At 43.9% G+C, this 27434-nt stretch overlaps 1 protein-coding gene across 2 annotated transcripts in view; it reads left to right on the top strand.

The window, feature by feature from the left end:
• The window catches only part of COG6 (component of oligomeric golgi complex 6), a 49238-nt gene that overhangs the window by 16641 nt on the left and 5163 nt on the right, over window positions 1-27434 (top strand). For both annotated transcript variants that reach the window (XM_054996909.1, XM_054996914.1), the window contains 13 exons: window positions 1064-1122; window positions 3922-4033; window positions 7330-7412; window positions 7622-7692; window positions 9786-9879; window positions 13571-13699; window positions 14376-14467; window positions 15504-15568; window positions 15943-16034; window positions 17961-18078; window positions 18918-19049; window positions 22878-23045; window positions 24542-24649. In XM_054996909.1, coding sequence (XP_054852884.1) covers window positions 1064-1122; window positions 3922-4033; window positions 7330-7412; window positions 7622-7692; window positions 9786-9879; window positions 13571-13699; window positions 14376-14467; window positions 15504-15568; window positions 15943-16034; window positions 17961-18078; window positions 18918-19049; window positions 22878-23045; window positions 24542-24649 — 1323 coding nt within the window. The remainder of the gene's footprint in view (window positions 1-1063; window positions 1123-3921; window positions 4034-7329; window positions 7413-7621; window positions 7693-9785; window positions 9880-13570; window positions 13700-14375; window positions 14468-15503; window positions 15569-15942; window positions 16035-17960; window positions 18079-18917; window positions 19050-22877; window positions 23046-24541; window positions 24650-27434) is intronic.

Here is a 27434-nt window from a genome sequence, read left to right on the forward strand (position 1 = left end):
GAATGTTGAGATTGTGATGGTAATAGTAATAATAATGTTAACAGCACCAACAATAAAAATTAAAAGCGTGACGAAGAGAGAGAGGTCTGGGAAAGGGGCAGGGGAGGCTGAGGACAGAGACATAGGCCTTAGGGAAGGAGGGGCGCAAAAGGAGCTGTGGTGAAACACAGGGAGGGCAAGGCAGAGGGAGAGCTGGCTGCAGTAAAGAGACACCCTTTTGAACTGGGGCTGCAGAGAGCTAGGAAGTTTTGCACGGGGTATGCCAGGAGAGGGATGGGGAAATCGTGGAGGGTTCAGGTATGGGAGAAAGCTGTTCTATAAGTTGAGTTATGAAATGGGGCATCTTGAAGGCATACAGATTAAGGGGTGGCAAGAAAACTGGGGAGAGGATGGGGGAAAGAATCCTCACGCCTGTCTTAGAAAGGGGGTTGCTGTGTATAGTTGGTGGAAAGAGGCAGGCAGGTGTGTTAAACGCCGACCACTGATGTTCAGAGGCAGGACATTTCTGGATGCCGTGTGGTGCAGACAAACACCAGGGAGAGCAGTGGCTTGGAAGTGTTCTAGTGGCACGTGGCTGTCTGCTGCTGGAATTGGAAAGCTGGACTAGAGGGACGTTTGATCTGTTGCAGGGAGATGTATCATGGATGACCAGTGCTAAATTTCATTCATTGATTCAAAATACTTAGTTCTTCTGGAGGGGGAGAAGGGCGGGCTGTAGCCCTGGGACCAAGGGGACAGACAAAGTGCATGGATGGGCATATTGATTTCCTTACTATAGGAAAATTAATTCAAGTCTTCTGCCGATACACATTTCTAAAGCATTGACATTGTTTTTTAAGATGCCCTGTGCAGTAATTCTGTCTCCAGGGTCCAGATATAAATTGGAATCTGTATTTCTGCTGGGCTAGGAAAAGAAATGTTTAATTACTTCTAAAACAGAACTGCTTTCTTCCACCTCACCGTGTTTAAATGGCATCTAATTACACTGAAATTAAAACAGTATAAACCATACCTTGAGGCAGTAGGAGTGCTTTAGTTTTAATTAATCTCATCTGTGTTCCAGGCAGCCAAGGAACAAACTCAGGACTTAATAGTCAAGACAACTAAGCTTCAAGCAGAGAAGTACGTATTTATTTTTGTTTATATTTTACATAAAGCAAGAGTGATGTTTAAGGATCCTGCTACTTTGAGCTGCTCTTCACATATGATGATATGTAATACTGTGAGATAAGACAACAAGTTGTTGATTTGGCTGTGCTGGAGTGCTTTAGCAGATGGAACCACATTTCAGGTGACACTTTGGGCAGGCAAAAACATTGTGCTATGTGGGTAGAAGCCTTCCCATGGCTTCAAACTACCATATCCTAGAAATTTGTTGCATGAAGGTAAATCACCTTGTCCAAATTGCACTGAAATCTTGCTACACCCTCCTTACGTGCTTGAAATGATTATATTCATTCCAGCACAAATTTGCAAAACGTGTCACCCAATTGCTACAATTATAAGCGCATCTTTTAGGGTTGGGGTATACAGTACCAATGTCATGGGGCTTTTCAGCTGTTTGCATCTCATGTGTGTAATTAAGTTAGGGCATAACATGGAGGGGGGATTCTATTTGGGGGTTACCAGAACTGTCTTTTGTGAATTTTTCTCCGCATTTAACATGATGTTGTCATTGTTTCCTTCTGTACATGTTTATAAAATTCTTTTGCTCTTCCGCTGATCGGGAGAGTTTCTAAATTTCTGTTAATCCAACCACTTTCCTCCTTTTCTCTAAAGTTAATGATTAGAAAACAAGAACTTTACATTCACTGTCACTTTACATGATATATCCAGAGTGAAGATCTGGCTTGTAGAAGTGTCAAGTTTTTTTTAGAGGGATGGTTGATACGTTATGCCCGTGAAAATATCTATAGGTATGCTCAGCTCAAGCAGTAAGGATCAAGAGGCCCAAGCAGAGATCAGAACACAGGCAGTGTTCTGAACTCTGGAGCCCCTTCACTGTCCAGTTCCGACTCTTCCTTGCAGTTCCAGGGTTCTCGGTAAGTTCGTCTGTCCATGTCACACCCTCTGCTATCCCTGCTCAGAGCCTGGAAACAGCCCTGAGAAGGTGCACTGAAGGCCATACTGGATGTTACGGTGGCCACAGGTCCAACTCGTGTCCCCTGCCACCATTTAGAGAAGATTGTGGCCATTTTAAAATGCTGTGAGGGCTAAATCCAGAACAAGGTGATTTTTTGTCCCGCTGAATCAGCTGGCACTTGAAAACCAGGTCTGGGCCCCCAAAACTGCCAGTCTGCCAGTCTTTGGGGTAAAGGCTGCCTTGGGAGTAGAGACCTCTTTGGGAGCAAAGGACTACTCATACGTAGGTCGGGAGTGCCAGAGAACTGGCATGGCAGGATTGAAAGGGAAGAAGACTAATAACGTAATAATAACATTCGATTTATATTCTGCCCTTCAGGACCACTTAATGCCCATTCAGAGCGGTTTATAAAGTATGTTATTATTACCTCCATGACAATCTCCCTGTAAGGTGGGTGGGGCTGAGAGAGCTCTGAAAGAGCTTAGACAGACCCAAGGTCACCCAGCTGGCTTCAAGTGGAAGAGTGAGGAATCAAATCTGGCTCTCCAGATTCGAGTCCTGCCACTCTTAACCACTACACCAATCTGGTCCCCACTTCTACAAGCCAGTATGAAGAAGGGAAGTAGGAGAGGAAGCTGGCTACTAAGAGTATGGAACCAGGTGGCTAGCAAGGCCTGAGGAGTTAGAAGGAATGAGGGAAGTGGCATTCCTGGCAAAGGGGAAAGTGTGTTACTCTCTTTGGGCCTACCTACCTGAAAACCTAACCCCATGGTAAGGGTACAGTGGCTAGTGGCAGCAATTGAAGAATCCTGAGCAGGGATTTTGTCTTGGTAGCAGGACCTGAGACTTGATGGAGATGGATGGAAGTACCACTGGAAGAGGGCCTCCAGGTTGCAATCTGGCATTTGTGTCTGTTGTTCAGCTTTTGTGACCAAGCTGTGTGAGCAGGCCACAGCTATAGCCATTGCTCTGAGGTCTCACTTTTTTGGGGGAGGGGAGAAGCTGGAAAGTGAGGGACTGCCCAGGTGGACTCGTTCTCCTGGCCCAGAGGCTTAACAATCTACCAATAAATATTGAATAGATTTTTGCTTATAAATACCACTGAAGCAACATCATTGGTGTTGACGGCGGTGCAATTTGAAATAGTTTGTGACCTATGAAATGTAATGAATTGCATTACAATTGATGCTCACCGTTCACAGGGAGCTGTTCTCGGGATTGCCACAAATAGTGAAATCTGCAAATACTGGGAGAACGGGGTCCGCAACCTCTCTGTAGCAAAAGAAACAAATTTCCTGCAAAACCTGAAATAATTAAATCATTAATTAAATCAAATCATTATTTCTTTTTTTACCGTGATGGCACAGGTGGAGTAGGCTAGCGACCACATCATGCGATTGGACTGTGAATAAGTGAAATCATGAGTCACGACGAGCCTATGAATTGTGAGGGTCTACAGGGTGACATTTAAAATGAGCACAGGTAGTGAGATTGTCAGGAAAGCAGAAGATGGTAGCGATGCTTAGATTTGGTTTAAGATGTGGGTTTTAGCTTACAAAGTAATAGTACTCATGTTAAACTTGTATTCTCGTTCCTGTACACAGATGTGGATAAAATTACCAGTTATGCAACATGTTCCGTAATTTGATTAGATAAAGTTAGCAGCTCTCTGCATTGGACCATAGTGACTGTCATGGGTCAGTTGAATGACCATCAAGTGATGATTTGTGTCCAGTTTCTTGGTTTGCATGTCGGCTACACTTTGAAACAGCTTGTGAGCTGTGAATGGAAGAGTGGCCATAGAAAGTGGTACCAAATTACCAACTTTATTCTTGCAGCCAGAGATTAGAATTGAAAGCACAAGTTGCAGATGCTTTCATAGCGGAATTCCAGCTTTCTCCAGAAGAGATGAATATCCTTCGAGGTGCAAGGGACGGGCCTATTACAGAGGTAAGTATCTTAAAATGCATAACACGGGGGAAATCTGGCATGTTATGATAATTACTGTTCTGATTGGATTATGTTTTAAACCAACCCCCCTTTGAGACATCTCCTACTCAGCCGCTTTTGCCTTTCAGTTGTCAATATAAATGCTTTGACGTAATGGATATATGCAGGGGTCATTTCGTAGAAAAAGAGCTGGAGGAATTCATTAGCATAACTTATTAGCATATGCCACCCCTCTTGCCATCACTGGAAGTGTGTCTTTAGCATAACTGATTTGCATATGCCACAGCCCCTGACATCACCTATCCTGGCTGTTTTGGACCCAATCCTGGCCATTCAGGACTGAAATTAGGCCCAAAATGGCGAAAAGGGGCCCAAAATGGCCAGGATTGGGCTGCTGCTGAGCCAAAATGGGCCCAAAATGGCTGAGAGTCAGGTGGGCGGGGCCACCTGTCATGTGACCTCTTTGGGGAACTGCTGGAACTGCGTTCCTGCGCTTTCCCCCTCAAAATAAGCCCTGGATATATGCTTCATTCATCTGATAAATTGAGCTCTGACTTATGAATCCTTATGCTGGAATACATTCTCTTGGTCTCTAAAGTACCGTTGGACACCTGTGTTGTTTATTTTATATATTTATTTATGCTATTTATAGTCTGCCTTTCTCACTGAGACTCAAGGTGAATTACATAGTGTACAATCAAAAGCTGAGACATTCAATAAACAATACAATAGAATATAAGATTGCAGGAATTTGAAAACGAGCAAAAATCTGATACAGAGCTGAAATAATGTTGAAACAAAACATGATTTAACATAATAAACACTAACAGCTGGTACGCAGTAGTGTAGTCTACAGTCCCCATTACTTTATTGACCCACCTCTTTGAACCATTTCCTTACAGCACAGCCCTTTTACCTGTGTATGAAAGCTCTCCTGAATAATTCAGTTTTTCACAGGAGGATGTAAGCTTGCCTGACTTCTTCAGGCAGGTTGTTCCATAAAGCAGGGCCGCTACAGAGAATGTGCATGTGTGCACAGCTGTTGAATTTGCCCATTTTCAGGGTGGTACCTGCAGAAGGCCCTGTTCAAATGAGCGTAACCACCATGGCAGATCATAGGAGTGGTGTTCCCGTAGACCAAGACCCTGAAGGGCTTTGCATGTGATAGCCAAAACCTTGAATTGAGCCCGGTAACTGATAGGTTACTAGTAGAGTGACTGCAGAATAGGAGTAATACGCATGCTCCAGCTAGCCCCTGATAATAATTGAGCTGCAGTATTCTGCACCAGCTGGAGTCTGGGATGATTTCGAGGGGAGACCTATGTGAAGTGCATCACAGTCAGTCTCACCATTACCATGCCATGGATCCAAGTGGTCAAGTTTGGCCATGTCAAGGCAGACTGAGTTTATATATATGTTTACATCTTATAAAAAGTGCTGATAAGAGTTTGTTATCACATTGTGTTGTGTCATTGTAAAAAAGTTCAACCTCCTCCACCCCAGTTTTAGCTCAGGATTGCCTCCCAGCACATCATTAACCCAGCTTCCTGCAAATCATGATTTGCAAACCAGTCTTAAGGGATGTGTACACCTTTCTTTCCTCTCTAGCAATTTTGACACTTCTACAAGCCAATCCCCCCCCCCCATTATTGCTGTTCAGTATGATTTAGAGTGCACCAACACAAGCCAGGGTTCCTTAATGCACCAGGATGAAACACACAGTCAGAAGTGGATTTGCAAATCATGGACTCAGGAGTGAACTTGGCTGATGTTAATTATGGTGTCAGCACACAGATGGCTCTAAACCATAGATATCACGAACAAGGTCGATGAGAGGAAAGTTCATTCTGGAGACGGTCATTGAAGGGAACTATAGAAAGATCCCATACGAGGACAGACGCTGCCGTTGCTCCACTGGTGAAGTGGGATCACTTATTCATATGTTCTTTCGCTATCCTTTCCATCAAGTCTATAGGGACAAGTTTATTTCCCCACTCTTAGACAGACCAATTGCAGAGGCAAATAAGGCCTGCCTGGAGAAACTCCTAATTGATGAAAATCCAACTAAATAGCCAAATTCTGTCTCTATTTGGTTAAATTCCATAATAAAAAGAATAGCCATACATAGTCTGTCCTGCTCTTTTCCCGATTTTAACTATTTTAATGTCAGTGTTTTAAATACTAGAATTACTGCGGTTCCCAGAGAACTATATACATTTTAAGATAATGTTTTAAATGCTAAATGTATTTTTCTATGTCCTTTACATTTTTACGCTGGATTTAACTATTCTATTGATTGCTAAGGATGTATTGCCATTGTTATGGTCTCTGACTGCAAATAAATTCATTCATTCATTCATTCATTCATTCATTCATTCATTCATTCTGGAGACGGGAGGAAAGTGTGGAAGGGAGTGGGCACTCTGCACGTGATCTATAAACTATTGTCTGTAAGAGAGCAGGCATTGCATCTGCACCAGACCTTTCATCTGATTAACTGCTCGGTGTTACAGAGGTCAATATGGAGTTGTCCCCTCGGTCAGGCTGCTGACCAGCGGTAGACCTCCAGAGATCTTTCCCAGACCTGCAACTTAGAATTATTTTAGGTAGTGATGCCAGAGTTTGATCCTGGGATCTTGCCAGAGCTGTCCTTTCAAACTCTAGAACCTTACAAGTGAATAGGGTAGCCATCCCATGATGATGCTGATTACATCCAGATGGGTGGCTTCTGGTACAGATTTTCGCCCGTAGATGGTAGACTCTCAGGGGTCCTGCTGAGAGCTGATTCCATTATGTGTATTTCAGCTGAGTTACAGCATTCTGAAATGATGTGATTATTACTGGGGCTGTGCTGTTCTGGAGTAAGGTGCATCCTTTTAACATGAGAATCACCTGTACTCTCTCTCTAGGCCAGATTTTACAAGCACTTCCCTGGCTCTGCAGCATCCCCCAGAGAGGAAGATAAATGATCGATAGCAACAGACTTAACGTGATTCATGACTTTCATGAGTCATAATATATAATAGTTTTTTGTTTGCCTCTGTTGAATTTTAGCTACAGGCTGGGTGAGGAATGTATGTAACCTTCTTGGAAGTAAACGGCAGGAAAAATGTTCAGAAGTTTGTTTGTACGGAATATGACCGATTTTGTCAAAGTGGAGTTACCCATTTTTCTAAGTGCGTTACGTAGAGCACCAGCCAAAGCGGTTCTGTTGTAGTGTGGTAATCTGAGAATGTTTCTGTGCGGACAGTTTACTTTGTCAGTGCATTAAATCATGCAATCTAATTTTATTACAGAGTTTTTTCAAAGTATTAGGAAGAGTGAAGCAAATTCACAGTGATGTCAAGATTCTGCTGCGTACAAACCAGCAGAGATCAGGGTGAGTGCATGTTGAGTAATTACCGAGGAATAGTCTTTACTTAATTTATTAAATTAAATGAGGCATTAACTGTTTAAATCTATATAGAGCGAGGTGTTAGCATGATCAGAGCAATATATTGAGGACTCTCCATGTATATGTGAACTTTTCAAGACGTTTTTGATTGCACAAAGCACTTTTTTGGTTAAACATTTTGCATAAATTTGCAGCCTAGAAATTATGGAACAGACGGCTTTGCTCCAAGAGACTTCATACGAGCAGCTTTACCGGTGGGCTCAAGGTACGCTTTATTTTTTGGGATAGATCTTTTTCTTTGAGAGCTTGTTTTGCTTCTAAAGCATAGGCAGTTCGTGACAGGAGAATTGTTATCGTCATCATAATTAGTTATTATTTACTTCATTGATATTCTGAGTTTCTCTCCAGTGGGGACTCAAAGCGGCTTAACGTTATTCTTCTCTCCTCCACTTTATCTTTGCAACAACCTTGTGAGGTAGGCTAAGCTGAGAGTGGCCCAGGGTCACTCAATGGGCTTCCTTGGCTGCAGGGCCTTTTTTCTGGGAAAAGAGGTGGTGGAACTCAATGGGTTGCCAGCACAGGACCGCATAATGATGTCACTTTGGGTCATCTGGAACAAGGGGGGAGTTTTTAAAGTTTAAATCGCCCTCGGCGAAAATGGTCACATGGCTGGTGGCCCCACCCCACCATTCTTCAGACAGAGGGGAGTTTAGATTGCCCTCCGCACCGCTCCAGCGGCACGGAGGGCAATCTAAACTCCCCTCTGTCTGGAGATCAAGGGGCAGGGCCACCAGCCATGTGACCATTTTCAAGAGGTGCCGGAACTCTGTTCCACCGTGTTCCAGCTGAAAAAAAAGCCCTGCTTGGCAGAGTGGTTTCATGTAGGTAGCCATGTTGGTCAACAGGAGAACAGCAGAATTTGAATCCACTGGCACTTTAGTGTGGGGAGTCAAACCTGGGTATCCCAGATCCTAGTCCAGCACTCTAACCACTGTACCGCACTTGCAAGAAGTCAGGCTTTTTTCTAGAAAAGCCAACTGTGCTGCTTATTTCTGGGCTGCCATCCTACAACAAGGGTACGTATGAATCCTATTTTGCCATCTCAAAGGCCTTTTTAAGTAGGACCAACACGACACTGGAAGACGGGGAGTAAGGGTATAATGTTCCAACATTTTGATGATTTCATTATTGTTTTGGGATGGGGATTGTGCAGCAGTGCGAAGTTCAGAATTGCGAAATATTTAATATTAGAAAAGCAATTTTAGAATGTTTTGGATTTTTAATCTGATAATAGTAATAGGAGTCCCCTTAGGAACTTGGCACCCAGATGCTAAACATTTTGGTTTGGAAATAAGCAAGCATGACAGCCCCACAGCAGGATTCCATTAGCCCACCCTTTCAAATGAGTGTGCCAAATAAGGAACAGAACTGAAACAGGCTTTCCTGATCGTTTTGTATGGCACCCGTATCCCTGATCATGCTTTACAGCTCCTTTTCTGTCAATCCTTGCAACGACCTTTGAATTAGTTAAGCTTTTATGCAAGTCCACACCAGGAACAGCTTGGTTCTGCTGCTTGCATAGCTTGTTGAAAACAAGCACTTTGCGTATTCTGGCTGATTTTGCCTAATTGAGAGATGCTGTTGTATAGTGGTTAGAGTGTCAGACTAGGCTCTAGAGACCCAGGTTCGAATCCCCACACTGCCATAGAAGCTGGCTAGGTGATCTTGGGCCACTCACACACTGCAGGTCTATTTTAAACTAGTCCCTGGGTATACAGCTGCATCTCAAGATCCAGGATACTGGGTGATTCTAGCCAGGGAAAGTTTTTAAGATTGACTACACAGTCACTTATTGTAATGAAGCAGCCTCTTCTGGTTGGATGAGTACTGCCTAAGAATAGTTTGAAGAAGTACTATCATTATATGCAGACTTTTTTCAGGCAGGGCCCATCAGACAGGCAGTGACTCTGGGGACAGTGGCAGAGGTCCAAGTATAGTTGAATCCTGACCGTTGCTTTAAAAAAAATAAGAATAGCATGTAATCTTTTTCCTTAAGAGTTTTAGCACCTTAGTATGGAGTAGTTGGATGCTGCATACATCTTAACAGTAATGACACAGGGTTTGGATCCAAAGATTGTTTGGTAGTAATGGAAGGGGTGATGATTTATTTTTATTTTTGCTGACTTCTCCTCCTTCCATATCAGACCCCCTCTTGCTGTTCCCTGTCCCCCAGGAAAAGCATTTCAAGATCGCAGAGAGTTGCGGTGGAAGGGAGAAATTTCTTCCCTGCCCATTCTATTGCAGAAGTGACTGGTGGTGGTTGTGGTTGTTATTATTTTTGCTATTGCTGTTTTATAGGTGAATGCAGGACATTAACACAAGAATCGTGTGACGTTTCTCCGGTTTTGGCCCAAGCAATGGAAGCTTTACAAGACAGGCCTGTTCTGTACAAGTATGTTTGTGTGCTAATTACAGCAGTAATGTGTTTTCGTGGCCAAAATCAGGATGCCCGGCCCTTCTGACTGACCTTTGTCAAGAGCTGCTCAGAGCTGTGATCAGGGCTGTGTGCGTCCCCTAATTTACGTTTCTGTTTTAATAGAATATATAACATACACAAGCTCAGGGCAGTTCCAGGCATTACAAAGAAACACGGAAGTGTTGCTGGCCCACGTCTGCCTTCCCAGTTCCTCGTAACACCAAGAATAACACGACACGTTTCAACGAAACTGTGTGTCTCTGCTTGACTTCACTGGCTGTCAGCACCAGAGGGAGTGATGCATATTTCAAGGTGTTACATCGCACATCTTATCTAGCTGTTGCCAAGTAAAGGGGAGAAAGTGTCACAGAACAATGCTGGTCCTCTTGTGATGTTTTGTTATGCCCTCAGCAAGGGCTTTTATTTTTTTATAGACGGGTATCGGAACTCTAAAGCTGCAGTCAGTAGATTAGAGCGGTTTGGAGCCTGATACCCTGTCTTCAGGGTCTTCAGCTGCCATCTCCAAGTACTGGCAATACATACAGTTTTCTACCTGCACTTTATCTCCCTGGCGTCTACAGTTTTCTGTTCCCTTCTGCCAGGAAGTTTCAGAAAATTTGCATCAAGCATGCCCTCCCCCCCAAAAAAAGGGAACAAGAGGAGAGGACAGATGGGAGATAATTAAAAGTTGCCTTTAAATGTTTATTATTTCCCACACATCTGTTAATTAAGAACCAGCCCAAAAGAAAATCTTTAGAGGTTCATGGGGAAAAAACCAAAAAGCAAGAAGCCATGGGGTTGGATTTTGCCGATCTGATCCTTTTAACGGTGTGACTTCCCATCTTCTCGAGAGCCTCTTGTGTCAGAGGATGGTGCTGCCATTTATGGACATGGATCCGCAGAATGCAAACCCTGGACTAGTGGCAAATGCACCCAGTATCACAAGGACGGCGGCAAACAGTCTCATCACATTACTGTCTAGTGACCCTTTAACTCTGTGATCAGTTGGACCTCTTGGCCCAATTGCACACAGTTTAAATCTAAGAATTTTCCAAGTCACAGTAGGGGGAAAAAACGTACAGAAAAAATATAATGAAAATAAACTAAGAAATGGTAGAAGTGCCCCGTGACACAGCAGTTGTGATAAAGAAGATGTAATGCCCTAGGTTCTGCAGGAAGTGATGGTAAAATATATGGTGCTAGAAATCAGAATCTTAACAGTGGGGCTGGAGTCCACCAGATTCTTGACTGGAAGGGGGCCCCCATATGTTCTTCTGCCGGGAACGTCCAAATTCCCTGCCATTTCAGTGTTATCAGTGATTTTTCTCAGCAGTATCTGGTTAATTCCTTTTTGCTCTTTTGCGAGAAGAATGTCTACAGTTTGATACATTAACCACAGGGTGGCAATGTTGGAACAACAGGTTGTTTTCGTAGGAGCCAACCCAAGTAGCCGTGTGCCGCAGGGAGTTGTTTCTTAACCCTTTCCGCTGTGCTTGTGTGTGCTTTATGCTCTCCAGAATGCAATATAGAAGTTAAAAAATGAGATAGCTTGAGGCAACTGATGTACTTCTGCAAGGTTGTTTTTTTTTCTTAACCAAAACGCAGGAGCTGAGTAGGGGGATAGATCAGATGTCCGTCCTGGCCTCTGCACCAGCCCTGATACTAGTCTATAGGCTCAGGTGTTTTTTAGGTACCAGTGGCTGCTAGATGGCTGGATTTTGAAGCCCTGTTGTTCAGTCATGTTCCAGGTTTGTGACAAATCCCTAAGCCTGCCTTTCTCACTAGGGCTCAAGGCAGATTTACACAGAGACAGTGAATTCCATCGACAGGACAGGACAACATCCAATAAACAATACAATAGGATTTGTGTTGTAGAAATCTGTTCCCCTGTGCATGAAATATCTGGTTTACAAGAAACCTGGGTATAAAAAAAAAAGACACACAGCATTCTAAATAAGACTCTTTTATCGACAATTTCCATAGTGATGATACATGTGCCACATATAATCGTTAACATGTTTACTAAGAAATGCAGCTTGTTCTCTAGAAAGCATGTTCAGAATTGCAGCCCTGGTTTGCTTACTTATAACGGGCGTTCAGAGCAACTTAAAATAGAAAATTAAAAATAGCAACAGCACTAAATTGGAACCTATCACACTTTGCTGTAAACTGTAAAACAAACAAGCTAGGAGCCTAACTGTGCATTTTAATGCTGAGTTACTCTAGTATAAACCGGATGAAATAGATAGGCTTAGACTGGAGTAACTCTGCATAGGGTTGCAGTGTAGTAGGGCTAGTTGGTGTCAGGGAATCAATTGGCGAAGGCCAAATACAGCAGTTCACCTTGAATCTGAGAGATTTTTAGATGCTTATATGTTTTTTGTATTTTATTATCTAACCCAATCTGTAAAGCTCAGGGCCAAATAAAGGGATGTTTGAACGGGAAATAAAATAACCGTAAAATACCTAGTTAAAATATAAAATACAATAAATTAGTATCACCTTGTACCAGCTTCAACCCAGCAATTAAGAGCCAAGAAGGTCTTATGGCCCTTAACTAGTAGTATAAGCAAGGGGCAGGCCAGATTTGTAGCCTTTCTGTTGTGGAGGAAAATAACATCTTTCTCTGTCTCTCTGTCACTTAAATGTGGCGGACAGAAGCAGAGTTAATCACAGAGAATGCAGAGAGAAGTGGATCTCTGAAAGCCACGTGATCATGACACCGGCTTGGATCCTTCCCAGGACTTTCATAAGCATAAAGGGGGTGGGGTGTCATTTTCACTAATCCCTGTTCTCGTGAGAAACATCTGACCCCCCCCCAGCAATTTCTGGGGGTCCTCAGTCCCCCAGGAGCAACATTTGAGGAGTGGCCTTTCTGACCAGTTTCTTCTTACCCTCCATGCATCTGACGAAGAGAACTGTGATTCTCGAAAGTTTATGCTACAGTAAAGTCGGTTAGTCTTAAAGGTGCTACTGGACTCTTTTCTGTTTCACAAGAAGGGAGAATTGGCAAAAATCACCCCTCTCCTCCTTGGACCTGTGATGACTGTAGTTAGGAACCAAGCCGCTATTAAATATGCCTTACTTAACATCCTGAAAACAATGCCTTCATTTTTTTGTGGCTTTGTGATGTCACTTTTTTTTTGATAGAGCCTCCATTATCTTCTCAGTATCTAGTCCTCTTGTATTGTTTCCTGCTGATGACATCCTCAGTAGAATCTGTATGATTTTATCATCTGCAACGTTGCTGATTCCAGCGCTGGTTAAAACTCGTCCCAGGAATGATCCTGAATAATTCTACTCTTGCATTTCTGGTGTTTGAATTTTGTTTTTTTTTCATGTGACCTGCTGCCCTCCTACCTTTAAAAACAGTTGCAGTGGCTGCAGTGAATGCCCTGCTTTTTTCGCTCATGTTGTAATTTCCTGTATTTTTCTTTTATCACATATCATGTGCTCACAAATGGATCTTCTGAAAGGAGCCTGGGGTGTAATACTTTCACACCGTAATTACTTGTCTTGGCCATTGAAAGCATTTTGAGAGTTAACTGAGAAAACTGCACAATAATTCTATTTGTAGCATTTACATTCCCCATAAAAGCAGACACCTTGATTACTGTGGAGGCAATAACTATATGCATTAATAGGTGCATGTCAATTTCTACTGTAGATACACACTTGATGAGTTTGCGACAGCCAGAAGAAGCACAGTGGTCCGGGGCTTCATAGATGCTCTTACCAGAGGCGGCCCAGGTGGTACTCCTCGGCCTATCGAAATGCATTCCCATGATCCTTTGAGGTACGACAGTAGCTCAGTATGTTGTACAGGCATTTGCAGGTGGAGGTGTTGCTAGCAGTGCAGCAGCCCTTTATGCACTGGTTACCAGTTGAGTACCGGGTCCGGTTCAAGGTTTTGGTGTTGACCTATAAAGCCCTATGCAGCCTGGGTCCAGCATATCTACAGGACCGCCTCTCCCCATATGTACCCCAGAGGATGCTTCATTCCACAAATAAACAACTGTTGGTGGTCCCTGGCTCAAGGGAAGCCCACCTGGCCTCGACCAGAGCCAGGGCCTTTTCAGTCCTGGCACCAACCTGGTGGAACTCTCTGTCTGAGGAAACCAGGGCCCGGCAGGATTTATTAGCTTTCTGCTGGGCCTGTAAGACAGAGATGTTCCGCCAGGCACATGGTGGAGGCTAGGTTGGGCCCCCACTGGCCACACTAAGGATCTGTCCATCACCCTACATATGAGCTAGGGCTTGAAAAGCAGTATTTTATCATCGCCATCTGAAGAGAAGCTGTATTGTATAAAGTTGTTTTAATGTTATTTGTATAGTTTTATCTGTTTTTAACTGTTATTTATGTAAATTGAAGTGTTGTACTCTGCCCGGAGCCCGCCTGGCGAGGACGGTAGACTAAAAATCTAATCAATCAATCAATCAATGCAGCAGAGTATTTTTGTTTACTGTTTTAGGTACATAGGAGACATGTTGGCCTGGTTGCATCAAGCGACCGCTTCTGAAAAAGAGCACCTGGAAGCCATGTTAAAACTTGTAACTGCCGAAGGTATTACTGATGTTTAAAGCATCTGAGGAAGAAGTATGTAGTGGGAAGGAAGAAAACAGATGAGTCAGAGGCTGACAAGTGGAACGCAGAGGGAGTTGCTTGCTCTCAGAAACGAAGGGAAATGGGGAGCCAAGATAGTGGTTTTTAAGGATGGGGAAGATTTGGGCACCTTTTTTTAAAAATGCAGACTAGAGAGCTAGTCACAGCAAGGACTGAAGATAAGCAAAATGGAGAGACTGGGATCAAAGGAGTTAAATTGGGGGGTTCTTGGTGAAAAGGGAAAATAGGCATTTTGTAATAAACGAGAGGCATGGCAGAGAGTGAAGTAGATGAAGGTACGAGAGTCTGAGATGGCGGGGGGGGGCAGCTATGGGTGGAACTCTCCTTGAAGAAGGCTACAAATAGTGAAAAAGCAGCGGAAGATGGAGGGAATGGTTGGATTGTGAGCCAGTGAGGAATGAGCAGTAAAGATTTTCAAAAAGCAAGAAAGCAGAGAGAGGAGGAAGAAAAGAGAGTAAACTTACTGTGGAGGAAATGTGCCTCATCATATTGTCCTAGATCTGATTCTTTGTAGTAATCTACAGGGCTTTTTTTTCAGCAGGAACGCAGTGGAACGGAGTTCCGGCACCTCTTGAAAATGGTCACATGGCCAGTGGCCCCGCCCCCCTGATCTCCAGACAGAAGGGAGTTTAGATTGCCCTGCACGGAGGGCAATCTAAACTCCCCTCTGTCTGGAGATCAGGGGGCGGGGCCACTGGCCATGTGACCATTTTTGCCAAGGGCGATTTAAACTTTAAAAAACTCCCCCCTTGTTCCAGCTGACCCAAAGTGACATCATTGTGCAGTCCTGAATTCCACCACTAAGTTCCACCACCCCTTTTCCCAGAAAAAAAGCCCTGGTAATCTGTGCTGTATATTTGCAAAGGATACATTTTTTGGTCGTAGTAGTGATGAGAAGTTTATGAGCTTGTCAGATGGAACATTAAATAAGTCAGCTGTGGAACACCTCTGAATGACTCCCATTGTTTAATTTCAGGTGTGGAAGAAACGATGCAAGAAGTAGTTGGACACATCACAGAAGGTGTTTGCCGGCCTCTTAAGGTAGAACATTTTGCTTTATGTGAATGCTCAGTATAAAAGTATATATATATTTTAGAAGTGTATCTCCATATGCCTATAAACAAATAGTGAAAAAGCAGCTTACAGAATCTTTTATAACTATACCAGTAATTTTTCACCTTTTAGTATTATCATTATTTTTAGTGACGTATTGCCCTAAATGATTTCCAGATGATGGTTGATGCTGGCAACACAGTCTGAGGTGTCGACCATTCCAGAATTCATCGGTCTTCACAGTTTGCTGGCCACAGTGTTCCTACATTCTCTTGAAGCTGATTTGTATGTAGATGTTGACTTTTTAAAAAAAGTGTCTGCATGATTAAATGTGTGTTTTTTTCTCATCCTATTTCCTTCAGGTTAGAATTGAACAAGTGATCGTGGCTGAACCAGGAGCAGTCTTGCTATATAAAATTTCTAACCTTCTCAAATTCTACCACCATACCATCAGGTAAATTTGGAACAGACCATGAAGAGAAGCAAATGACCTTGGGTTTTAGGGTATGAGGGAGAGTATTTTTGAGGCAGCAGAGTTGATTGCACCCAAGCGGGGAAACCATGCAGCCCTCATTCTCAAATAGCTGTGATTCTTCCGTTTTTAGTAAAAGAGACATCTTTATTAAATAGTAAAGAATCCAGTAGCACCTTTAAGACTAACCAACTTTACTGTAGTATAAGCTTTCGAGAAACACAGTTCTCTTCGTCAGATGCGTGGAGGGTAAGAAGAAACTGGCCAGATATATATAGGTGGTATGGGGAGGGGGGAGTAGATGCAAATCAATTTACTTCTGATAATGAGATCAGTTTGTTTCTGTTAATGAAATCAGTTACTTCTGATAATGAGATAACCATTCATAGTCTCTATTCAATCCAAGTCTGCCTGAGTCAAATTTACATATGAATTCCAATTCAGCAGTTTCCCGTTGGATTCTGTTTTTGAAAGGTTTCTGTTGAACTACAGTGACGGTTAAGTCCTTGATGGAATGTCCTGGTAGATTGAAGTGTTCTCCCACTGGTTTCTGGATGTTGCCATTTTTAATGTCATTTGTGTCCATTTATTCTTTTGCACAGAGGTTGGCTGGTTTGTCCAATGTACAGAGCAGATGGACATTGTTGACACATGAGGGTATACATCACGTTGGAGGAAGAGCAGGTGTAAGAGCCAGAGATAGTGTAGTTAATGCCATTGGGTCCCTCTGGATCTTTATTCAATGATACTCTCCCCATTACTGGTACTTTGAATGAAAAATTTAATTCTGATGTGATCCCACAAATCCCCTTTAAGGTGTATTTTCCAACCGGCTTCTCCTTTAACGGTACCTTGTTGTTGGTTCTTCTTTTTGTCAGTCAACACTTCAAGCAGTGGCAGTTGCAGTACTGCCCTGGGTCGCTCAGTTTGCCTGGCCACAGTCGTGCCATCGTTTTTGGAGCGAAGTACTTGCTTCTACAAAAGACTCAACGTTAGCGTTTTCTGAGCTTTTCAATTTAGTACAGAAATGGGAGCTGCTTAGGATGACTTTCTGGTTTATCTTTAAAACCATATTTCCTAGAAGTACCCCCCCCCCCAAAAATGTTTCACAATATGAAGGACATAAATTAGCAGTACTTTTGCTGAAACAAAGTCAATTTCAGTCCCCAAACCAGGCCACATGCTGGATTGATTGGGATTCCTACTTCATCACTGTAGGATTGAGTCGTAACTACCCAGTCCTGCTATGTGTTTGTGAACCTGCAGCACCAAAGCAATATTGTTTATAAGCAAGAGGACCACCAGTTGTGAGAAAGTGTTTTGAAGCCTGGCTATAAAGACGAATAGCTGAGAGCTCTTCCTGCTCCCAGCTGGTTTTGCTTAATCACCCTCTCCTGCAATAGCCACCCCCCCTTTACATGTCCTCTCCAGCTTTACTGAAGTATCATCACACCCGTTGAGTATCTATATATTAAATGGCACAGGAGGTAGTGCTGGACCTTGAAGTACCCCACAGGGTAACTTGCATTGAAGTGACCAACATTTTCACAGGATTGGCATCTGAAAAGAGCCTGAAATAGGGGCAGAACCATTGCAAAGCAGCACCTCTCATTCTTAACCCAAAGAAGAGGGTCTGAAAGGATGCCTTGGTTGGTGGTGCTGAATGCAGCTGAGAAATCCAAGAGAAACAACTGCAGTGGAACTTTCCCCCAGAGTTCATGACTCTCTTGCCTTTGAATAGAGCATAAATTCACCATGTAAGAAATAGTATTCCTTATTTTTAGATGTCAAGTATTGCAGCATTAAAAAAAAATCTTAACTAACTAGTAGGACCTGATATGTCTTTTTCAGGCAGGATTAAACCTCTCTCTCTCTCTCTCTCTCTCTCTCTCTCTTTCCAATCTTTAGTAATATCGTGGGGAACAGTGCAGCTATGTTGTTAACAACGATTGAAGAGATGCATCTGTTGAGTAAAAAGATATTCTTCAACAGTCTGGGCCTACATGCAAGTAAACTGATGGATAAGGTTTGTTTCAAGGGTTAGTCCCTCTCCTGTGCCTACAGCCATCAACAGGGACCAGGTTGGGTCTCCTGGATTCTAGTCTTTAACTCTAACCACTACACCATGCTGGCTCCCTTGAGTATAATGAAGCAGTTCCCATTTGTGCTGTGGGAAGATGACTGCATTCTGCCCTCTCTCCGTGCCTGACAGAAGGTGGAACAGATGGGTGCTCAGAAAGCCTCTTTGCCCTTGTAGACAAGGGAGCACTTCTGTTGTTGACAAACCTGGCAGAGAGTTATGTCTAGGAGTGTGTGCCTGGAAAAGATTCAGATTTCTTGCGAGCGGCAAAAAAGGTGTTGCTTTCAAACTTCCTGCCCTGTTGCTTTTTTCACCCGATAGGAAGGGAAGGAGGGAACCCTCCCCCTCCCATCAGGTAAAAAAAGCATCGGGCGGGAAGTTTGGAAACAAGCAGCACTTTTCTTACTGTTTGCAATGCAAACAGCTAGAAAAGTGCTGCGGCTGCTGCCGCTTTGCCCAATGCTCCCTAAGCTATACGAATCACTTTGCAAAGCTTTGCTTCGGGATCCTGATGCTGGGGCTGATTCGGGAATCCCAAATCTTTCCAAATCGGGCCCGATTCAGCTTGGAAACCCGAAGCGCACATCCCTAGTTTGGTCTACAGCTGTGGATGCATAATGCTGGATGGAGAGGAGTGGTGGCTTTTGGCCACCTGAAGGATTTGGTATGCTCCTGCTACTTCTGTCACCTGGCATGATAGGATGCCCCTGTATCTCTTAGTAAGATAAATTTGATTTTGAGAGAGATGCTCACCACAGGATTCAGGATTGCCACTTGCTTTGCAGATTGAACTCCCCCCTGCTGATCTTGGCCCAAGCTCTGCGCTGAATCAAACGCTCAGTCTGCTGCGTGAAATTCTGGCATCCCACGATTCCTGCGTCGTTCCTGTGGATACTCGTCAAGCTGACTTTGTACAGGTAGACTGTTTGGAAGATCTTGGTGTGTGATGCTCTTAGCCACCTGGAGGGGGTGTAAGATGGGGATGGAAGTGCGAGATTTTTTTTTTTGTATAAATACAGTGAATGGGTTAATTGCGGGACTGTATTGAGTGAGCCGAACACAACTAAGCCACAGCTAAAGAAGGATGCAGCGATGGGGTTATCAGGAAGATATTGCCTTCTTTTATCAGATGCCATACATGATTTCCTTTGTACAAAGTTAAAAGGAGAAATGCTGGAGGATGAAGATGGAGCAGAAGTTGCATTTTAACTGTGTACCTACTTTTCACCGCATCAGTAAATACATCTGATGTCTCGGCCACGGTGTCTCGGCTTTTCCTGGGAGGAGTAATGCTGTTCCCCTTTCTTCCCACTCAACCTGGCAGATTAGTTACAGAGCAAACAACAATTTTTTAATATTATTTTAATTTAATTTAATTTAATTTTAATTTATTTGTCATTTTTAATTATATGTCATAATATTATGTCATATTATGTCATAAAGAGCCCCGTAGCTCAGAGTGGTAAGCTGCAATACTGCAGCCCAAGCTCTACTCGCGACCTGAGTTTGATCCTGGCGGAAGCCGGGTTCAGATAGCCGGCTCAAGGCTGACTCAGCCTTCCATCCTTCCGAGGTCAGTAAAATGAGTACCCAGGTTCCTGGGGGTAAAGTGTAGATGACTGGGGAAGGCAATGACAAACCACCCTGTAAAAAAGTCTGCCAAGAAAACATTGTGATGCGACGTCCCCCATGGGTCAGTAATGACTCGGTGCTTGCACAGGGGACTACCTTTACCTTTTTTAATGTCATTTATAGTTTGTCTTTCTCACTGAGACTCAAGGCGGATTACATGGTGTGAGATGAGTACAGTCAATATCAGGAACATTTCCATAAACAGTGCCATAGGATAAATAGATACAAGTTCACAAAGACATAGTATTAGTAGGAATCCAATACAACATAGTGGTGATGTCTATGGTTCCTAACTCATTAGCAGATCATCTGAGATCCCTTCCTTACAATACAGCCCTCCCATTTGAGTAAAAAGCCTTTTTGAATAATTGGGTTTTGTATCATTTGCGGAAAGCCAGGAGAGTGAAGGCTCTTCTGATGTCCTCAGGCAGACCATTCCACAGGGTGGGTGACACCACAGAAAAAGCCCCTGTATGGGCTGCAGTTGATTTTGCCAATGTGCAGGGTGGCACCTGCAGGAGACCCTGTTCGGAAGAGCAAAGCTGCTGTGTAGGAGCATAGAGAGGGAGGCGGTCCCTAGGTATGCCGGACCAAGACGGTGAAGAGCTTTGTAAGTGATAACTAGTACCTTGAACTGAGCACAGTAACTAATGGGTAGCCAATGGAGTGACTGCAGGATAGGAGTGATGTTCATGCTCCTGCTCGCTCCTAGTAACATCTTTTTAACACACTTGAATTAACTTGCTCACCTTACCTCTCTGCCTTCACACACGTGGTGGCAGACTGCAGTACTCAGTGGAGTAAGAATCATGAGTATCATGGCAGAGTGAGAAGAATAAGTTGACAGAAATCTGAGTGAAAGGAGAGAGAAGTGGTTGTGACACCTAAGTCAGAAGAATAACATACCCAGTTTTATTTTCTGAAGAAAAATTATCCAACATTCTGAAACCAATGCGCTTCATGTACTCATAAAAGTTTGTTTTGCTTTTTGTTCACCCCAGAGTGATATGTGATTTCTGTATGCCAGTTTCATCCTCAGGGCTACATAGTCCCTCAAAAGAGCCTTAACACTTGGGAACAATATTCAGGGGGAAATTAATTAACCAGATTGGAATGGAATGCCTGGTGGCAGCAGGGCTTAAGGCACCAAATCTAACCCCACGAAGAAAAAGGGAGTCGTGACAATTCTACCTAACATTTCTGCTGACAGAAGGATGGGGCATTGATCCCCCTGCCCACAGCAGACCTCCAACTCCCCCATCATGCTTTTCCTGGGGATTCACAACCCCCTACGAGTAGCATGGGAGGGGGCAGCATTTTGGTCCGCAGTGGGAAGGGAGAGGTGAAAAAATCACGCTGTGCTGGCAAAAGTCCGAGATTTTCATGAGGACCCAGGCTGTTCATTTCAAATGGGCGCAGGCAGCTTTTCTATAAACTCGAAGCAATTTTCCAAGAGGGGAATTGTCATTGCGAACAACCGAACAAAATGCTGAAAAACGGCAAAATGCATGGCAGTTGCATCCCTTAACTTCGGACATACCCAGCTCAGCTGACAGTGTTTAACCAGCCGGTCTAAAAGCTGGCCAGAACAGGGACGATGTCTTGCAGCCCTTTCCAAAAAAGACGCAGGCCTTCACTGTGAAGGCCTTGCTTGTGGCAACTGAGGTTCTTGCTTCCTGTGATGGTCAGATATGAATTAGGGCTGATGGGATATGGCATGAGGGCTGATTCATGTGATTCCCCTACTCCTTTATTGTTAGGGGATCGGTGCTTTATTGCTCTTAGATGGCAAGCCAGAGCAGCACCTCTTGTCCCTGTTTTGTTTCCAATACAGTTACTATCAGGGCTTTTTTTCAGCTGGAACGCAGTGGAACGGAGTTCCGGAACCTCTTGAAAACGGTCACATGGCTGGTGGCCCCGCCCCCTGATCTCCAGACAGAGGGGAGTTGAGAGTGCCTTACGCGCTGCGGAGGGCAGTCTAAACTCCCCTCTGTCTGGAGATCAAGAGGCGGGGCCACCAGACCGTTTTCACTGAGGGCAACCCACTGAGTTCCACCACCTCTTTTTCCAGAAAAAAAGCCCTGGTTACTATAGATGCAGTAGAAATAAGATTTACAATTTTGGTCCAGTATTCAGAGCACAGCCAGGCATCACTGTTGCTTAAATGTCTCCAGAATTGTTCAGTTCTCAGCATCAAGTGATTTCTTCTTTAAAAATAAAATCCAGAGTTCTGTACCTGTGGTCCTTGTAGCCTCTGAGCAAAAACACAGCAGCATGAAAAAGCAGAGATCCAGGCCCAGGAGCTGCTTAAAGCATCCTAAACAGACGCTTCTCTAACTTTTTCTTGGAAACCTTCAACGGAAGAAGGTTTGCAACCCGTTTTACTGCTGTACTGATCTGGCAGGAAACTTTCAGGAGTTTGACTTAAATTTACATCCTTGCCATTTTAAAACCTTTTATTTTTCTCAGAGCAGCTTTGTTCCTTTTCAGCTTCCTAATCAGTCCCCTCTCTGGATTTGACTGGCGCTGCGCGCATTGGTTAGCGTCCAAAAAATGAATAGGGAAATTAGTCGGGCTGCATTTGAATTTTCAACCTGTGCACCATTCCTACACAATATTCTTTTTATGTTAACAAACACGGCGAGCTGAACACACACTGGACTGTAGTTTTGGAAGTTGTTTCTTTTCGATGGTTGTTGTGGGTTTTCCAGGCTGTATTGCCGTGGTCTTGGCATTGTAGTTCCTGACGTTTCGCCAGCAGCTGTGGCTGGCATCTTCAGAGGTGTAGCACCAAAAGACAGAGATCTCTCAGTGTCTGAGTGTCTCTCAGTGTCCGACACTGAGAGATCTCTGTCTTTTGGTGCTACACCTCTGAAGATGCCAGCCACAGCTGCTGGCGAAACGTCAGGAACTACAATGCCAAGACCACGGCAATACAGCCCGGAAAACCCACAACAACCATCGTTCTCCGGCCGTGAAAGCCTTCGACAATACATTGTTTCTTTTCCTTTCAGCCGTTGTCCTTTTGCTTTGGAGTATTAATAGAACAATATGTGCATAAGAAATGCCATCAGTCACAGCATTTCTTCTGTGGGTTCCCCCCCTCTCTTCAGGTTCTGTCTTGCGTGCTAGATCCTCTCCTGCAGATTTGTACTGTGTCCGCCAGTAACTTGGGGTCTGCTGACATGGCAACCTTTATGGTGAATTCACTTCATATGATGAAGACGACTCTGGCCTTGTTTGAATTCACCGATAAACGGCTAGAGATGTTACAGTATCAGGTAACTGTCCAAAGTCAACCTCCTGGTGTTTTCTTTGTCATTAAACATTAACGTGGAATAAACATAACAGTCTTCTTAAAAATGTGTAACATTACAGCCTTCATTTATAAAGTAAACACACAGGTGCATACTACTGCAAAAAACACAAATCTTTGTTAATGGGGAGTTAAAAGAACCCCCTGAAGGAAATGCAGCAGAGCAGAGAAATGAAAAGGTCAGCCAGAGCTGCAGCATGATGAACTATTTTTAAAAGAAAGTGTGCAGAGATGGCAGCTGTTATCCAGTGTGTATGATGCAGGGGGGGGGGGAGTCTCCATTTTTAATTTATAGGGTACGTCTTAACAGGACTGGCCAACATTTCCTCGATTTTTTTTTTAAATCAAGCCCTGCTCAAGCCAAGATCCACTGGGTCTCAATAACTTGATGGACATGATCAGTCCGGGTGGAGAAGATCTCTGCAGTGCTGGGAAGTGGAGACCGAGTTGCAGAGGTCACCTAGTTGTAGCTGCCTGGTTTGACTCCGCTGAATCATATCTGTAGCCATCTCCCAGAGCTTTGAGAAGCTCTTTCATGGGTACTGGCACCTAGTGTGACCATGTACAGTAGTCCCTGAGCCAGGAACTGGCTTTGAGAATGGCGACAGATACAGAAATATAGGTAATGCACACCATTGTCTTGTTGGCAGTAACAGGGTACAAATATAACTTGTGCACAGCCTTTCATAAAAAGAGGGGACTGTGTTTTCTGTGCATGGTATAAATACGTTGCAAGTCAAGAACAAGAATGTACAGAGGACAGGAGAGTGTTGGAACCTGGAATGGATTTTTTTAATGGGAGCAGGGTGGGAAATCATGCTCTTGAACAGGTCTTGCATTATAGCATTACAGTGATCACTTCTGTCTAAATTCCACATGTGCGTATTTCTAGGCTCCTCAACTTCTATGCTGTAGCTGATTAGCAGTTGTTAAAGGAAGGAGGTTACATCAGTGGTACTCAGTGGCTCTTTGACATGCCACCAGTGGCTCTTTGGGGCACTGTTCCCTCAGTAAGGCTCCTGAAAAATGGGGCTGGTAAGTGGGCAAGGCGCTTGCCCAGCGGGGCTTGTGGTTTCCACCTTGAAACAGCTACTGTTGATCAGCAGGATTTGAGTCCAGTGGCATCTTAGAGACCAACGTATAAACTTTCGAGAATCAAAGCTCTGGTATCTGAAGAAGGGAGCTTTGGCTCTCAAAAGCTTATCCCTTGAAAATCTTGTGGCCTTTAAGATGGCACTGGACTCAGAGCCTTCTGTTCTACTGAAGACCAACACAGTTATGCACCTGAAGCTGCTTTTTGAAAAACCAGCATCTTGGTAGTTGAATAACTTAATTTTCAGCACAGTCAGAATTCCATCCGCTGCACTTACTAGTTTTCTTCTGTCTTGCTTTGGCCCAAAAACTGTCATCTTGAATACAATCCCCAGTAAATGAAGATGTCTTTCTTCTTCCATATTTTAGATTGAAGCACATTTGGATACGCTTATAAATGAACAAGCTGCCTTTGTTTTGACAAGAACAGGCCTGAGTTACATATACAATATTGTACAGCAACACAAACCGGAACAGGTATGTAGTAATTTGGGGAAACAGTGAAGATCCAACCTTTCTGATCTAAACTGTATATGGTGCAACTCAGCCATGGTCTGTTAACATGACAAGTAAATATAGAGGAGTTTCTCAGTTTTTATTAAGTATATATATTGTTTAGAAAGTCCCTATTGTGATATAGCAAATCATTTCAGCGAATAATCAAAAACACTGACTTGCAGACATAATTTTACAGTATTTTGCTGGGATTCCAAAGAGGTGCACCTAAGTTTTTGCACCTTCAAATAGAAGTCACACGCACATGCACAATGTCACATAATAATCTGCTTGTAAGAGACCTTTCAGAGTGAAAATTGACCTGCTGTGTGGCACCATGTGTGCGTGCTGTTTAAGAAACAAAGTCAAAGCCTCCTTCGCTCTACAGGACTCCTGTATGGTTCTTTGGATCCTGGCTCAGGTTCAGATCCGATGAGCCTCTAGTTATCCACAAAGATATTCCCATTAGTAAAAGGAAGGCTCACTGATCTCCACCCTGCCATGTTGCACCTTGCACCATTCCAAAGGGTCACCTGACCTTCAGGAGTATAATTCTGTAAGGCACAAGAGGCGACAGCATGAAGAAAAGGCAGTCACATTCTGCAATATGAGAATTCTGCTTTCAGGATACCAAATTTTCTCTTTCTTTGGATTTTTAACCCACCCCTTTCCAAAGGTTCAGAGAAGCTTAATGAGTAAATAGTTTATTTATAAAAACATTACAGTATTAAGATAGGGAGGGAAAACTGGCGTATCCTGCAGAAAACCTAGTGGGATCGTCCTCGGGTGCCTCCTTTTCTCCCCGCCTGCCTTGAGCTGTCAGGAATTAGCTTGTAGAATGTTGTAATGCAGAGACAAGATTTTGGGGGGGGAAAGCCAGATATTTGGGGGGGAAAGCCAGATATTTGGGGGGGAAAGCCAGATATTTGCCGATCCGGCTAAATCCGGCTTTCCCAAATCAAATCAGAGAATCTGGAATCCAATCTGGGAACCTGGATCCAGGCCCCTGGTTAAATCCGGGAAACATGGCTTCAGCTGCTGGCTGGCTGCTTCCTGGGTTTCTCCCACTTTTTTTTCAAGAGGGGAGGCAGAGGAGGGAAGAAGAGTGAGGCAAGGAGCGGGGAATGACTAGCCAATCTGTACAGGAGCTCTTCTTGCCTGCCTTGCTTCAGTTTGATTTGGATGGAATTCTCTGTTTTGACATGATTCTCTGGTTTGATGTTGGTCCCCTTGATCACTTTGGTTCTGTTGGGTTTCCTCTTGCATTGGGGAGTGTGCCTTTGGCCGCTGGCAGCCTTGCCCCTGTGTGTTTCTGCTTGGGAGCCTGCTTGGGAATGTTTCTCCCATAGGAAACAATGGAGAGTGGCTGGGCACCTTCTTCAGGGGGCGTAGAATTGGACTCTGGCATCCAATCTTCCTGAAACTTGGGGGGATTTTAGAGGATCTTCAGGAGTATGTTCCTTGCAAATTTGGTGAGGGCTTCTTGAAAAATGCCCTTCCCAGTCCCCCAGATAGTTTTCCTCATGGGGAATAACGGAGAGTGGTGGGGGCACCTTCTTCAGGGACCCACAGAACTGGACTCCAGGGTCCAATCTTCCTGAAACTTGAGGAGGTATTTAGAGGACAGTCAGTAGTAGGTTCTCTGCAAATCTGATGGCATTTGCTTGAACAATGACCTCCTCTCCGCCCCCCCCCCCGGGATAACCCCCAGATAGTTTTCTCCTTAAGGAATAATGGCTGAATAATAAGGAATAATGGCTCTGTCTTAAACAGATAAGAGATTCTTTCCCATATTTCCAGAATCCCCATTTTTTTTGAGATCCTTGCAACCTAGATCTGGATTTCCTAGATTTGGGTGGGGGGGAGTGCACACCCCTACCAGCTTTGGCAGAGGTCTCCTCCTGGGCAGCTGGCCTGTTTGTCTGCCTGCTGCATAGGGCGGTTCCATGGCATGGGGAGGGAAGGGTGTGAAGCCTGTTGCCATGGCATTCCCAATTTGGGGGGGGGGCGTGTTGGTTGCTGCAGATTCTTCCAGGTAAGGGGTGAAGCAGCCCTGACCGGGGCAGCTCAGGCTAGCTCAATTTTGTCAGATCTTAGAAGCTAAGCAGGGTCAACCCTTGTTAGTACTTGGCTAGGAGACCACCAAGGAATGCTGAAGTTGCTACACAGAGGCAGGCGATGGCAAACCACCAGTGAACGTCTCTTGCCTTGAAAACCGTACAGGGTTGCCATAAATTGACTGTGACTTGTGATGCTGAAGCAGAGCCATAAGCTTGAGAATCCGGCAGAGCTGGTGAATTGGCAACCCCCATTCCCCATGAGTGCTGGATAACAAAGCTTTTGCCGTTGAACGCAGTCTAAATATTTAATAATTTGAGGATGTTTTGATTTTCAGTGATATGAGTGTTATGCATGAGGCCGTAGGCTGAAAGCTGTATGTCAAGCTGAAAAATCAAATGTCTGCAAGGAAGAACCGCAAATAAACTAAATTAGCACAACTTATCCACAAACGGTTGCTACCGGAAACCAGTGTAAATGTTACGTAGCTATCACAAGGTTTCCGTGGATATTAATATGACTCAATATTCCTAGAAAAATATATGAATAATTGCTTGATACGAGAGTACGTGGCTCAGAGCACTTATGACAGACGACTGCTTGATGGAATATGAAATGTCTTAATTTCCATGTATTTCTCTTTTTAAAACTATAGAATTAAACATAGTAGTACACCATGAGAAATTAGATTTTAATTATCACAAAACCA

Source organism: Eublepharis macularius, chromosome 1 (genome assembly GCF_028583425.1).
Source record: "Eublepharis macularius isolate TG4126 chromosome 1, MPM_Emac_v1.0, whole genome shotgun sequence".
NCBI lineage: Eukaryota > Metazoa > Chordata > Lepidosauria > Squamata > Eublepharidae > Eublepharis > Eublepharis macularius.